This window comes from Canis lupus, chromosome 24 (genome assembly GCF_048164855.1).
Source record: "Canis lupus baileyi chromosome 24, mCanLup2.hap1, whole genome shotgun sequence".
Taxonomy (NCBI): Eukaryota; Metazoa; Chordata; class Mammalia; order Carnivora; family Canidae; genus Canis; species Canis lupus.
Genome location: NC_132861.1, coordinates 16,870,401 through 16,886,851, shown reverse-complemented (window position 1 = coordinate 16,886,851; position 16,451 = coordinate 16,870,401). Strand labels below are relative to the sequence as shown.

At 38.6% G+C, this 16,451-nt stretch overlaps 1 protein-coding gene across 2 annotated transcripts in view; it reads right to left on the bottom strand.

Moving 5' to 3' along the window:
- The window catches only part of SACS (sacsin molecular chaperone), an 89,802-nt gene extending 73,622 nt beyond the window's left edge, over nt 1–16,180 (bottom strand). For both annotated transcript variants that reach the window (XM_072795774.1, XM_072795776.1), the window contains exons 1-2: nt 16,050–16,180; nt 4,759–5,283 (exon numbers count right to left, since the gene is read on the bottom strand). In XM_072795774.1, coding sequence (XP_072651875.1) covers nt 4,759–4,778 — 20 coding nt within the window. In that variant the 5' untranslated portion in view covers nt 4,779–5,283; nt 16,050–16,180. The remainder of the gene's footprint in view (nt 1–4,758; nt 5,284–16,049) is intronic.
- Between the last annotated feature and the right edge of the window lie 271 nt (nt 16,181–16,451).

The window sequence follows — 16,451 nt, the reverse complement described above, 5'->3', positions numbered from 1 at the left end:
CTGATACATCTCTTCCACTTGGGGGTTACTGAGTCATATCCTTTACAATAAACCATAATCATGAGTAAAGCAGTCTGAGTTCAGAGTCGTTGTAGTGAATTACTGAACCCGAGGAAAGGCACCATGGTAATCCCTGAATCTGTAGTTGGGTAACCTGGAGATCCCATTTGTAGCTGGACCCTCAAGTGGGGCAGTCTTGCAGGACTGAGCCCTTAACCTCAAGGGTCTATGCTAACTTTTGGTAGTTAGTGTCAGGTGAGGAATTAGGGAATTGATCATTTTTGGGAAAATGGCATAACAGTCATCATAATCAGGTTGTTGATATTCATCTTAAGTGTATTCAACATTCCCACACAGTCAGATACTAATGATGTTCTCACAACCTTGGTGAAGATACTGACAAACACATGTGTGAACCACCACAGAGCCATCAGTGAAGAGGTACGTCCAACACCCTTCCATCCTGCCCAGAGTCATCATCATCTTTCATCTAGATTGTCACAACTCATAATGGGCTCCTCACTTCTACACCTGGCCCTCTTCATAGCAGCTAGTGGGCTGCTTTAAACACATGTCAGAGAATGTCACTCCTTAAAACCCTGCAATGGATTCCCAGTTGGCTTCACGATGACCTGGTGCCCAGGTACCTCTTCAACCACATCGTCAGCCGGCCTTCATTCACTTCCCTCCAGCATGCCCACCACCTCCCTATTCTTGTAACATGCCAGGCAGCTCCTACCTAGGCACTTTGCATGAATTCCTCTGTCTGGAACATTCTTCTCCTTCATAATTATTATTATTCCTTCCTCTTTCAAGTGTTTGCTCAAATTTAATCTTTTTCATGAGTACCATCCTGACCTTCCTATTTAAAATTGAGACACATGTTCCTATACCCCATCAGACTCCCACCTCCTTTCTTTGGCTTACCATTCCTTTTGTTCCATCATACAAGATACCATATAACTTAATTATGTACTACTTATTTTCTGTCTTTCCCTGATAGAATGTAAGAGTCACAAAAGTCAGTATCTGTATCAGTTGAATTCCCTGATATATCCCCAGGCACATAATAAATGCTCCATACATGTTAGCTGAATGATTAATTTTAAGAACAGAGATTAATTTGGAGGATCCTAACTGAAAGGGCTGCCCTGTAATCCCCAGGTCAGTGGAGCCAGACACATTGGGTAGATTCTGGAGGAAGATGGGAGAGGCAGGACCAGTCACAGGTCTTGAACCTGCTTGAACCTGGGCTCTCTCCATGACCAAACTTTAGGAGACACCTTTGAGCCTTCTTTTCAATGAGGCCTTGCCCTTAAGCTCTGTCTTTGACCTGCCTAACCCAGCTTTAGCAAGAATCCTGCTAAATCAGTTTAGCAAAAATCTCCCTACTTTTAACATCCAATTACCCTCAGTATTTAACCAAATTCCATAATCCCTACCCCTGATACCCAATCACCCTGCCAGCCTTCAGCAAGAATTCTATCAAGATGGTTTAGCAAGAATCCCCCTACACTGGGTATCTCCTTCTATTAATATTACATCCCCTGGTCTCCACACTCTGCTCATTGGCTATAAATCCTTAGTCATCTTTGCTGTATTCAGATTTGAGCACGATCTCTCTCCCCTGTTGCAATGCTCTTGACACCCCTTCAATAGTCTTGAATGAAGTCTTCCTAACCATTTTAACAAGTGTCAGAAAAAAAATTTTCTTTAACTAACCCTATGAGTTTGAGCAAGTCACATAATTTCAGCTTTCTTATCTATCAAACAAGACCCATAAGAAAGGATCTCAGACATCACCACCAGCCTGAATCAATACCAAATAAGTGAAGCTCCTTAGCACACTGTAACTAGAACTGTTTCCTAGGCATCGTGTAGGACAATTTCTCCAAATCTGGTCCACCCTTCCACATCCTGGATTCTGCTTTTACACTGGCACATACTGAAGCTCCAGAGTCTTCCTGATGGCCATAGAGAGAGAACCAATCCCAAAGCATCCTTCAACAATTGAGATTAAGTCTCAACTTTTAGTTTAAATATCCAGATGGAGGGCAGCCCGGGTGGTTCAGTGGTTTAGTGGTTTAGCGCTGCCTTCATAGCAGCTAGCTAAGAAGCACTTTAAAAGGTAAAAAAAAGAAAAATCTTCAAAAATACTGTGAGATAGCATGTATGGTGACACGTATGTTTCTCTCATGTTTAAAAAATTTAACATCAGTTAAATTTTATCAGACCCAGGATTGAGTCCCACGTGGGGCTCCCTGCGTGGAGTCTGCTTCTCCCTCTGCCTGTGTCTTTGCCTCTCTCTCTCTCTCTCTCTGTGTATGTGTGTGTGTGTCTAATGAATAAATAAATAAAATCTTTAAAAATAAATAATTAAATATCCAGATGGCATATCCAATAATACATCTGCCTTTATTTTAGCGTAACGCTTGATACTGCCTATTAGATAGACAATCTAACTTCTTTTCCCAAAACATCTACATAAAGCCAATACCCTAGGAAGGGCCTGAACTATTGATGCCATGACTGCATGAGCCCCACCACATACACATACCCCTTAGAACTCAAGATACTATGCCCCAGAGCTCAAGAAGCCCCAGCTGGATCTTTTTCACCTATAAAAATTATTATCTTGTCCCAGGATCAAAGAAGCCAGGCAATCAAGCTTTATAGATTTATGGTCTTAATAAGATAGGTTTTAAATGCCTTAATAAAAGTGTGTACTTAGAAAAATGACCTTAAGATTGATGTTTTGGCCCTCAACCCACGTATTCCACTCTGTGTAGTCACACACGTTGCTATATCCAGTCACTGGCATTTTGGCTTTAAGTAAATAAGTAAATAAGCTTTAAGTAAATAAATATATCAGTTCGGAGAATATCCTACAGTACCCAAAGACTACAGAATCTGCAAAGACACACTCAATGCTAATATACTTTTTTAAAGCTATAAATAGAATTTATCAGCCAGAGGTTCCTAGATGGCTTACTCGGTTAAGCATTTGCCTTCAACTCACATCATGATCTCAGGGTCCTGTGATCCAGCCCCATGTCAGGCTCCCTGTTCAGCAGGGAGTCTGTTTCTCTCTCTCTGCCCCTGCCCCTCCTCCCTGCTTATGTTTCTCTCTCTCTCTCTCTCTCTCAAATAAATTAAATTAAATTAAATTAAAAGTTTATCAGCCAGAATCTGTCATTTTTTCAACATCTGTTAGCTACTTCAAATCAATCCTGATTGTTGAAAAGTTATACTTTAGTGACAGTATCAGTGATTCTACATAAACATCACTCTTTAAAATAAATTTATAGGGGCGCCTGGGTAGTTCAGTCAGTTAAATGTCTGCCTTCAGCTCAGGTCATGATCTTGGAGTCCCAAGATTGAGCCCCATGTCAGGCTCCCCACTCAGTAGGGAGTCTGCTTCTCTCTCTCTCCCTCTGTCCTTCTCTCTCTCTCTCTCTCACACACACTCTCTCTCAAAAAATAAATAAAATCTTTAAAAAAATAAAATAAATTTTAAAATGACATTATGTCTAACAAATCAGTCAATTGCCAAGTAGTATGAAAATGAATTTACCTTTAGTTTGAAAAACACCTACTTTCACAACTGAGAAGGCATAATATAGAAGCACTTTAAAAGGTAAAAAAAAGAAAAATCTTCAAAAATACTGTGAGATAGCATGTATGGTGACACGTATGTTTCTCTCATGTTTAAAAAATTTAACATCAGTAATATTATCTTAGATGCTCTAGATGTCTTCTTATTATACTAAAAAACAGTCAAATATTCCAATTGGCCAATAAAAATTAAATCCATTAAGTGATCTCAACACTTGTGTGCATTCGCATATTTAAGTACAAACCAGTCACAAAAGTAATCCTCATTTGCTAAGAGGCAAGTTCTATTGAAAAAGTTACACTTACCTCCTCTGTCTAGTGAATTCAACATTTAAAAATTTTTATTTTGGAAATTTCTGAAAAATAAAAGCAAACACTGGGGTTTTTTTCAACAAGCCAAATCTGAAAGGCAAATTTGAAAAGTCTTTTCATCTGTTGATATCATTAGGGTACAAGATGTGAAGGCTTACCTGGTCTCTATGGCACTAAAATTTTATTTATTGAGCATACTATTTGAATACAGCATTCAAAATCAATGAAAAAGTGTTTTGTCATATGCTTAAGAAAAAAACACATAGAAATTTAAGGGGTAATTGTAAACATTATATTTTTGCTTCAAACCTCAAGCTTGTATGGTTCTTACAAAATAACAACTAAATTTGAGGAAAGGAGTAAACTTTATTCTTACCAAAGTTCACTGCTCTCTCTCTCCATATCTCTCTCTCTCTCTCTGTCTCTCTCTCTCTCTTTCCCTTCCCAGGTCATTTGATAAAATTTCAGGTACTTCAGTTTTTTATTTCATATTTTCCAAATAATCCCATGGCCAGTAGGAGGCACTAGCATATACACTTGAGGAAAGAGAAAATGGGGATGGGGCATCTAATCAACCATCCATTACAACAGCCACACCAGAAGACAGAAAATCCAAAAACCATCTGGACAAAGGTAAGGAATGATTTCCAACCTTGGCTTGAATTGCTACAGCCATCATTCCCGTTACAGCTGAAATATCTATAGTTGACTCCCTCTCATCTCTAGAAAGCTTTCATCTGTTTTTGCCTATCTATGTTTCATTTGGGAAAACCCAATAAGCCTTAAAATATCAATGCCAATCGTTGTCACTTAAAACATGAACTCATTTACCTATTATCCGTGGTCTCCATTATTACTTCTGGAATATGTGTCTGTGAAAATCATGAAACTATTTTTCTGTTTTCTAAGTCTTTCGTTTGTATTTCCTTTCAGTGTATACTCCGAGCTCAGCTCTGCGTGGCCGGTGAGAAGCCCATCTTCCCCTCAGTGTCCACCACCCATCATCTGATGCCCGGGAGCATTGTTATGTCTTGCTGTCTTCCTTCAAGTAAGACTCTCCAGTCCAAAAGTGGTTGCCTCTTTGGGTTATGCCTTCTGATCTGGCAACCCACAGAAGTTCTTAAGGTAAACTAGTATCAAGTAGGTAACGGTGTTTGGCTTTTCTCCACAGCAGAAAGTAGCAATTTTCATCTGGGAATCTTCTGTTTTTCTTTCTGAAGGTGGTGAGGAAAAATGTTGCAGAAGCTCTTGGGCTCCGTGTTTCTCACCCTCATCTCACCAGATATAAAACACTCACCGGCAAGAGCCCTTCTGCTTGCTCTGGTAATGCCTGCATTGCCACATCACTTTTGGATCCTGGAAGAAAAACCAAGGAAGGTTAGAGGGAGTAGGGAAAAAGTACTCTGAGTAAATGCACTAAAAATGTAATTCCTTGTGGAAGACAGCCACGGTTCTTATTTCCAGCGACTTTCTAATTATAAACTGCTGGTTGCACTAGAGCCCTGCCAAATCGCATGGCATTTATCCCTTACCTCACAACCAACAAACACACACATGTAACTAGACATGGTGGACTCTATAAATAAAAAAACATATCAATTTAATTTAGTTTCCTGTTCTCACTCCCTACACATTTCTTCCCATTTCTCCATTTCCCTGGCTTCTTTCAAGTGAAATACGTACTTTAGATGAGTGCCCTTTTTCAGAAACCATGCCTTTAAATCCAAAGCTATGACTTTACATATAATATAGCTCATGTTTGAAAGTGAAACATCTACATCAGGAAAAAAAAATAAAATGTAACTATCAGAAAGTCTTTTTGTAATATTCTCAGCAACCCCTAGTGACTACCAACAGTCTAATATTTTAAGAAAAAAAAAAAAACTAGGAAAATAAGTGACACGCTTTGACAACAGTGATAAGCCAGAAGGACACAGGAGATTGAATTTTCTACCCATTTATACATTCTCATGCGTATAAGCACTTGATAATTTTCAAGACACTCTCTTAGTATCACACTTAAACAATTCTTTGAAGTGGACAGAGCGAGAGAGAATAGTTAGACTGTTGAAGAAACTTGGGCGCAGTAAAGTGAGGAACAGTGTTCAGGCTCACTCAGCTAGGCACTCACACACTGGAAGCTGCAAAACCAGCTCCTGAATGCCTATTCTACTTTTGTTACCAATGATATTTCATTGCAGACAAATGTAATTTAGAGATAGTAAACTAAGCTAGACTTATAACACTATAGATTCTCGGCTTCATGAAAACCCAGGAAAATAACTCAAAATGCACTGTAATCAGTGCGTGATTTCCTGAAATCACTTCCTCAGTAACTTGTTATAATAAAAATGTGACCAGACATCAGGAGTGAGATTAATCAAAACAAGCCAATCCAAAATCTTGATTATTCTTTCACATAAAATCATGTGTAATGAAATTTGACTGCCTTGGGTAAAGAATTAGAGAAATTCTTGGGATGCCTGGGTGGTTCAGTGGTTGAGCGCTTCCCTTTCGCCCAGGGCCTGATCCGGGACTCCCAGGATCAAATCCCACATTGGGCTCCCTGTATGGAGCCTGCTTCTCTCTCTGCCTGTGTCTCTTTCCTTCTCTCTATGTCTCTCATGAATAAATAAATAAAATCTTTAAAAAAAAAGGATTAGAGAAATTCTAGATTGAAATTTATAATTAAAGAATTAAAATTTAATTTAATTTTAAAAATAAAGAATTGAAATTAAATTAAGAAATTATGTAGCATGAAAATGAAAGCCTATGACAATGAATTTCAAAAATTAGACTCTTTAATTTGAAATGTTCAGATTAAGAGAAGTTATGTGTAATAAAGTGGAAGATAAGAGTCAATTTCTTTATCTGTGAAACAAGGGGTTGGAATAAGCTTTCCAAGTTATTAACACCTGTAAAATTCTATGATTCATTCTATGATCTAACTCATAAACAAATTCTGAGAATAGAAATTCATCCAAATTATGTCTTTCTAAATAAAAAAGATTTTGTCAATTGTCATTCTAAGTATAGTTATAAAGTATAAACGTGTCATAGAACAGACACAGGTTTTATATAAATATTTATGATAGGGCAGCCCAGGTGGCTTAGGGGTTTAGCACTGCCTTTAGCCCAGGGCATGATCCTGGATACCTGGGATCCAGTCCCACGTCGGGCTCCCTGCATGGAGCCTGCTTCTCCCTCTGCCTGTGTCTCTGCCTCTCTCTCTCTCTCTCTCTCTCTCTCTCTCTCTCGTGAATAAATAAATAAAATCTTTAAAAAATAAAATATGAAATTCCAAAGGAAATCCAGGATTAGTTATACTTGAATAGAGACCCTCCAGGCCCTTGCCTTCAGCACAATTTCTCTGCTCGTGATGTTCTGCTTCCATGGGAGCATTAGAGAGAAACAGAACCATTGATTTCAGTGGAACACTGCACATTCATGCTTATTAACCTCATTGAATGAGTTTCCATCTCTATTTCCAATTTGTTGATATCTTTTAAAAAACACATTCTGAAATGTTAGCTTTACATCACCTGACATGTTTAGTAAAATGGCTACACAATGTAGAACCCTGTGGTATAAATCACTATAACCTTCCTACAGATGGACAATAATACATCCATCATAAAAAACAATCTTTGAATTGTTTTTCCTATAAAACTCTGAACCCTAATGAAAGTACTATCATCAAGTACATTTATTTCTATCAATGCTAGCAGGATATGACGACTTTGAGCAATATATCACCAAAGCCAAGATACAGTCTTTCTCCTGATCCCTCGACACAACTAATTTAAGAACTAAGTCCATCCTATGCAATAGATTCCATCACTAATATGGAAACTCTCCTCATAGGGAAAGCAGGAGGCTGGCCAGTTTCATTGGTGAGCTGCACCAAATGTTCACCAAACAGCTAACTCTAATATCTTACAGATTCTCCCAGAAAACATAAAAACAGACAGTATCAACCATACTGCCTATGCTACACCTCTTCACAGGGGTAATTTCAGAACAATTAGAGAAGACAAGTCCTGAGGAGATGCACATGTACAAAGTTTCCAGTGTCCAAAAGGGAATAATGGTTTTTGGAATTCTAAGTTGTGGGCTAGATGTTAATTAAAGAGGCAATATTAAAATTGAAAATTTTATTACTAGAGAGAATTAAGGAGCTGCTAGACGAGGACACAGTTTTCCCTACCACAGGTTCATCAAGAAAATGTCATGTCATGTTAATACACTTTCCTCTTTGACAACATTTTAGACTGATAGCTGTGTCATATAAACATATAAGAGGCCCTTATAAAAACAGAGATAATGCACATGATGACAAAAAAGGCTCCATATCATTGAAATGTCAACTCTCCTCAAATTGATCTTTTCATTCAAAGGAATTCTGACCAAAGACCCAGTAAGTTTTTAAAATAAAGCTGGACAAGTTTTGTGGAAGAACAAAAGGACAAGAATATTTTTAAAAAGACATTCCTTCAGAAGAGTAAGGGGAAAGACTTGCTTTTCTAGACATTGAATCTTTCTTTATAAAACTTTTTTAAAAGATTTTATTTATTTATTTATTTGAAAGAGAGAGCATGAGCAGGGGAAAGGACAGAGAGGGAGGGAGAAATAAACTCCCTGGGTGAGCAGAGAGCCCAACTCAGGGCTCAATCCCAGGATCCTGGGATGAGGACCCAAGCCAAAGACAGATGCCTAGCAACTGAGGCACCCAGGCACCCCTAAATATTGAATCTTAATGTAAAACTATTATAACTAAGTTAATAGGGCATTCACACAGGAACAATTAGAATAAAAGCTTAGCAACAGAGCCCTGCATTCACGGAAACCTGATACATGAAGAAGTGTTTAGAGAATTCAGTTGGGAAAGCAGACCATTCAGAAAATGTTACTGGGACAGTTGGTTATCTACATAAAAACAAAACATATCTGTACCTCCCATGGTACACAAATATCAATGCCACACATAAATGAGAAAATCAAACCTTAAAGTCTTTAGAAAGAAATATAACACAGTATCTTTATGACTTCAAAGTAAAGAATTCTTTAAAGAACAAATAGAAGGCACTAACCATAAGACAAAAGATGATTACAGTCAAACCACATTAAAATCAATACTTCTGGTCACCTAAGGCAAGCTACAAAAATCAGCAGACATATTTGCCATACAGATAATTGACAAAAGTTTGTGTCCAGAATACATAAAGAACTCTTGAAAATAAAAAAGGAAATGATCTAAAAAAAAAAAAAAGGCAGGCAAAGTGTTCTAATTTATATATATTCTTTTGTATGCACAGTATTTCCATTTAAAGATAATAAAAATTCACTTTGTGCTATAAATTGTGTCTCATACATGGGATAATATTGAAAATAGGTTTATAAAACATTGAAGAGTATATAATGACATCCTTGCTTAAAATAGTTTTTAATATCTTTCATTTATTATCATATAATAGTCCTCCACCTTGTGAAATACTCTGTGAGAACCTACTCCCTAAGCATTCCAAAGTATTCCTCAAAGTTCCAAAGATCCATATGGTACCAGTAAGCCCTTCTTAATCAATTAGAAATCCTGTGTATGTCATTTAAATGACAGTACCTTACATTTCTCTAGTCCTTTACAATTCCATATACGGTGTCATGCAATCCACAAGACTATTTGATCAAAGAGGTAGACCAGATAGTTTCCCCTTTTTACAGGTTAAGAGATTGAAGCTCAAGAAAGTTAAAGCATGCGCCCAAGCCACAAGAGAATATAGAATAGAAGGGTACAAGGTTGACAAAAGTCCCCAGGGCTGTCTGTAGCAAATGTAAATGTTAGTATATAAATATGGAAATGTTAGTTTACAGAGATATTAATCTTTGTAAAACCATGCTCTGCAGTGGCGATGTTGAACGGACCATCACATACCATCACAGTGTCTCTTGGGGCCATAAGGATACTGCAAGGTCACACTGTAAGGAAGTGACACAGCTCCAATACAAGCTCTAGAACCTTATAGTTCAAGAGGTTTCTCCAATAAACTAGACTGCTTCTCACATAATGATACTGAAATATATGGAGTGCATCAACATTCACAAAGCATTTATTATATATTCTTTTCTGTATTCTCATGATTACTTTGTACTAATCCAAGATCAAAATATATAGGAAATATATATGTCTTTTTTAGTCTCAATTCATGATTGCACACACACACATACACACCCCTTTATTCAATTCAACAAACATCTATTTCTTGGTGTGCCATAATTTAACATTTTATTTATTTTTTTTTTTAAAGATTTTATTTATTTATTCATGATAGTCGCAGAGAGAGAGAGAGAGGCAGAGACACAGGCAGAGGGAGAAGCAGGCTCCATGCACCGGGAGCCCGACGTGGGATTCGATCCCGGGTCTCCAGGATCGCGCCCTGGGCCAAAGGCAGGCGCCAAACCGCTGCGCCACCCAGGGATCCCTAATTTAACATTTTAAATATGCAGATATATGAACACATCTCTGCCTGTAATTAAATATATACTTTTATTTCACATTCATTATTTTAAACTACAGAAATGCTTTTTGTTCCTTACTGATTGCAAGATTAACATTACATAGGATTTTTATACTTGTATGTCTAATGCTTCTCTTGTATAGAAATCTTTATCTGATAATGCTTTCATCTGATAATGTAGATTCATCATAAAGACTACCCTGCACTATGTCTAAAAGTGCTTAGCAAACTGCAGTGCTTAGTTTCTGCAAGTATTGGATGTCACTCTTCGTGTTCATGCAATATTCTTTAACACATGAAGTGACATAAAACGCATTCAGAATATTTTCTGACCACAGATTCAGGTCCTTGTCTCACTCATTGGGGCCACAAACAATCGGTGCTCTATAACTTGTCATTTGAGAATGGGGCTTGGACATCCAGCCCTGCCAGCTGTGGAGTCCGTTCATTTGGCTTGGAAACCTGAAGCTGCTGCCCATATAGGGCACAGTGTGCCATTCAGTGACCTCTTCGCCTCCCTGGCAAAAACACCCTATTTTGGCAACCTGGGTTTTCCCTATAGCAGGTGAATTTGGCACCGTGTATGATCTCATTTAAGGAGGAGGAAAAAAACATGCCAGGTCCACTTACTCACTGAGTTGAAACTCTCTTTGAGTTATGCTACTTGAAACAGAAACAGCCCAGAGACTCAAGGAGTAAATAATGACCCTGGTGTAAATAGGAGGTGACGGTCCCCTCAGCCAAAAGCTGTCCTTTGGCAAGTAGGCAGGGAGGAGTGCGGGAAGACGAAAGGATCTCTAAGGTGGAAGAAAGTAGACTTCACCAGAAAGAAAGAGGACAAGAGAAACTTCCCAGGAAATAGAATACAGATGCCTGACTGCCACCTACGTGAATGAGAAGAAAGTTCTCTCCTGCAGAGATGAGATAAAAATATAATAAGGAGCTACCCCCAAAATGTTATCCTCAATACGATGTCACTTCTTTTTTGGTTTGTATGTCTATTAAATTGCAGAACTGCATGCTTTCTGCATTGATAGTAAAAACCCCTTCTCACAGAGGGGGAGGAAGGGGTCCAAGGTCGGGAAGAAGCAAGGATGTCAGGGATGGTCCTTCCCCCTTTCCACTCCTCTCAGTACTGTCAGGATTCACAGGCACCACTCTCTGCAGCTTTACCTACCTTAATAGCTTTCGTTTCCCTAGAAACAGGCTTTCAACCCATTTATAGCAAAGAATAGAGCTAGAATTGCCCGTATAGCAATCTCCTGAGAATGGCATACACATTTGTCTGAAAATGGGATTTAAAAATCAACATTACTTTCTCATAGGGAGCTAAATCCTCTGTGATGCAGTAAAAATTTACCCTTGAAAGTCCCTAACATTACAAAAACAGGGAGCCCAATACAGACAGACTTCAGGCCCACAGAAAGCCTCCAGTGGAATTACCCTCAGAAAAAAACTGTCTTGCCCTCCTTAATGTCAGAACAAAACATGAGTCAGCAAAGACTTTAAAATGGCATCTTTGCAAAATGGAGAAGTCAGATTATTCACCCTATAAATCAATAGGGCAAAATTAAGATGCTAAGACATAGCAAGAATTACAAATGTCACTAATGGCAGAACAGTATTGGCACAATCTGCTATGGGAAAGGTCATGGTCTCTACAGCCATTTCTTTGGCCGCTAATATACATCCCTGTAATTGAAGGTGCACATCAATGTACTTTGCAAAGCACCAAAAATAAAGTTAGAGATGAATGATACTTAATTGGTTGGGTGTGTGTATGCATGTGTATGTATGGTATAATTAAAGATTTCCATGTAAAATGTACAACAGAGAAGATATTATATTTCAGATTTAATAAGAAAACAATATAAATTACTCTCTCAATATTCCAAGTCTCCTCTGTGTTATACAAATCCTCCTCCTCTACTTTGCTGAATGCTCCTCAAGAATGGCTTGTTCATCTCCTACTCAGTCAGACTCTGGGCCATGGATACAGAAGTTATTCAATAAAGATTGAGTACTTTAGTCACTTTGGTCAATTTCCAGGTAATAAAAAACCACATATTTTTATAGCATATCTTGGATCAAATTGGTGGTAGGGTTTATTAGCCTATAGTCAGTCCCATTTAAGAAGGAGAGAACTAAAGTTCCAGGAGGTGAAATATCAGAACTAGTATGATGTACAGTCACTTTTCAAAACCAAATTTACCTGACTCCAAACAAACATATTTAAAATCTTGGATTTTTTTCATTCTTTAGCAAGGCCCCTAGGGAATATGAGGTACATTGGACACAATACACTCTTCAGGATCAATATTTTCTTAGAATGGTCACTTAGCTTAATCATTTAATAAAAGCATTAATACATAAAACTAGGGAGATGTTTGCATATTATGAAAAACTGATAAAGATTGGATTTAATTTCTGTTAAGCTTAAAAACCAACAAATTAATCTTTATGCTCAAAGTAAATGATTATCTAATTTATCAAGGTTCTGTTTATACCGAGTTGCTAGATTTAGCAAATAAAAATATGCCTAGTTAAGTTTGAATTTCAACTAAATAACAAATTTTGTTTTTAGTATATGTTTATTTTGTGCAATATTGCCTATAATTTATCTGGTATCCTATTAGGACTTTTTTAGTGATTAAATTTATCATCACATTAAAAACAAGGAAAAATGGCTAAACCTTTACTACTATGTAAATAAGTGCACAAATTCCAGACACCTAAAAATTTCAAATACATATGCCTCCTTAGTACTTACTACTTAAATGAAATAAGAAGATCTATGAAGTTTAAGTGATCACCCATAACATTATTTAGATATCTTTGACTTTTTAGAAATGCTATAGTTTCAGGACACATGAAAAGGAATATGTGGACTGCAGAGTTCCTATTTTCTCATTTTCTAATCCAGAGCAGAATATTTAAATCAAATGTTTGTCTGGATGCAATGTTACTATAACTAGACCATACATGCCCCCTTACAAAAGCAAGAACTGGTGTAGCTTGGGCTTCATGTCACCATAAAGTCTAAATGCCACGAGAGGAGAGACACCAAGGTAAGGAAACTAGAGCTCAGGTTCGCAGTCTGAGGACTCACAAAGCAAGAAAAGTGAACATGGATATCATCTAGTCAACCTCCTCTTTTTACAAATAAGAAATAGTTGGGGCTCTCCTCTCTCTTAACCTTATATTTTATGATCTGCAAAATGGTATTGCCTATTCCAGGAGGTTATGGTGAGAATGACAACAGACATAATGTGGCAATGCAGACACATTAGTTGAACAAATAATTGTTATAAACCAAGGGTACTCCTGAGACAGGCTATATTAACTATGTACCCAGCACTTGAAGGAAACTCAAAGAGTATCTACTCTATATCTCCTGTCTCAGATATGAGGGTAAATGACTTTCTAGATAGCGCAAAGAGAAGCCAAGGCGGAGCTAGCACCACACCCCTTGATTCCCACCTAGTGCTTCTTCCAATTTCATTATGTTCCTCTTTAGGTATCAGCACAGTGGCTCCATCCTAGGTGTTCAAGTCAGACACAATGTGCTAAGTGTAGAATTTAAGGAAAGGAAAGGTGGCGAGGAGAAAGGAGGAAAGCACATAAAATAGAAATTAAAATAGTAATAGGATTGGCAATACAAAAAGCAAATTACTCTCCAGGTTGTCCAAGATCAGAATAGCAACGGGAATCGTTCTGGTTTCCAATTTGGCATCCTTTGTGTCAATCACATTTAGCGGTCCTCACTTGGCCTCACAGCAGGACAGTCAATATCATAATGGCTTCTGCCATCATAAAGGATTTAATGGGAGCTGTACTAAGACAGTTGGCTTTCCCTTCTCCAATAGAACAGTCTTGTGGCAACATGGAAGCACCAGTGTTACTTTTATACATAAGAGATCCTTAGTAAGTATTGAGATGCAGTCGGTCAAAAGATCATTTCACAATTCCTTCCTTTAGGGAAATGGTACAAGACACCACTTCAGTCTTCCTCCCCATGGGTGGGAGGATAGGAAGGTGGGGAGACTGAATGGGAAAAGTCAAAACTCCTGCTAAATAGCAACATTGTGCCAAGTTCTGTGCTGGTGCCTTCATTTGCAATACCTCATTCCCACCCCATGACAGTAGTGTGGAAAACAACTGCCAACTTCTCTACCGTAGGAAGGAACTGAGACTCAGAGAAGTCAAGTGAGTTTTCAGTGGTTGCAGATCTAAGATGTGGCAGAGATGAATGAGATCAGAACCTAAAGCTTCTGAGAACAAATCCAGCATAAAGCAGCAATACCCCAGATGCTTCGGAGGCAAGCGAACTTTAGTCCCAAAAAGCTATGATTGGGCTTTTCTTCCTATCATGGGAAGGACAGAAAACATCATCTTAATTATAGAAAGGATCTTACAAACCGAGCAAGGTACAAGGAAAAGATGGAAATATGGAGCATCCAGCTTGGTATGTTTGAAAGGGAGATCGAAGGGGCCTCATCTCCAGAAAAAAAGAAGGGGTAATTGGCCAGCCCACAGGCCAGAGAAGGTAAAGAAAGGATGAAGAAAGACCTGGAGTCAGGGTTAGGGAAAGAAAGCTGGTTAGTCATAACCAAAACCACCAGGACATAATAATCACACTTTAATTTGCTACGTCCCTGGTTATCAATGGATAGCTTAAAAAAAAACAATATAGGAGATCCACTTTTCTTGTGACAAATATAATGGGACTAAATGTCAACTATTTTATCTGCATTGGTGGAGAAATAAAGAGCTCCCCTTCCATATAACTTTAGGGCAGCTCGTGCTTGGGAAACACATGGAATTAACCTGCATTCACTCTTAATTACACAGAGAAGGATAAAATTAAAGCCAAAACGATTGTCATGTTCGAAACACATCCAGCAGTCTTTACTGAAGTATTAACCTTGTTTCAAGAAAAAAAAGAACAAGACAGAGATTCCTGTTGTTAAAACGGAGCTACTCTTTCTAAGAATGTAATGATCACTTATTCGAATAAAATTGAATAACAAAACACTTTTAACTAAAAAACAGGATTTTCAAATATCATTGTATAACTATCATCTGCGGAATCATTTAAGGGTGTGCTGTTTGAAATGAGGACAATCACTATAAATTAAACGATAAGCCACTTTGAGAATCCCACTTTGTTATTCAACAGGGCTCTTAATCCCACACTCGGTGCTACAGCAATAGAGCCATTGTGACCCACACTGCAACCCAGGGTGGAAATTAAAATGACAAAGCCGGGTGGTCTGAGCATCTCGACCACAGCGATCTCTCTAGTAACAAGGCAGCTGGCGCCTCACCCACAAACCCACAGGCTGCCAGCCCAAACTGTGCATTTTTACAAGAACCTATTACTCACAGCTGCCCCTCACGTGAAAGGAGATTCGCTATCTTCCACGGAAGGCGGGTATCGGAGCAGAGGGGGCAATGATCTCCGCAAACAACTGCAGTGACTGACCGACCTGGCTGCAGCCCGGCTCTCAGAGGATTGGGGAACCAATCAAACTGCAGGCCCGTTCATTTCCCTAAGCTCCTTCCTCTTCCCTTCCCGTTGGGTGTCTAGCTGCATCCTCAAATACTTACCGGTAGCTGTCAGCGTCCACCTCGGACCCTTTGTTTTCCTTTTGTCCCATCAGCAGGTTCCAGCTAGTGACTGCCACCGCAGCCGCACTGGGTCCGGGGACTGGATGCCTCTGCCGCAGTCAGCAGCCACCCCGCCCCGCCAGCAGCCTTTTTTTTTTTTTTTTTTTCTTTTTAAAGAGATAGGGACCATCATCCACCTCAGGTTTGAATAATGCTGCAGAGTACATACAGCACAGTTGCTCAGGCTGGTGGTGCAAAAGAACAGCAGGTGCAGTTTCCACTCTCATGAAGTTGCAAAGATTAATTTTAGGAAGGAGGCATGGCAAACAGAAGACCGGTTCTGTTTATCACTAGCCGTGTGTCCTTAGACAAGTCACTCGTGGGTCTCATTTAGCCCTTTGC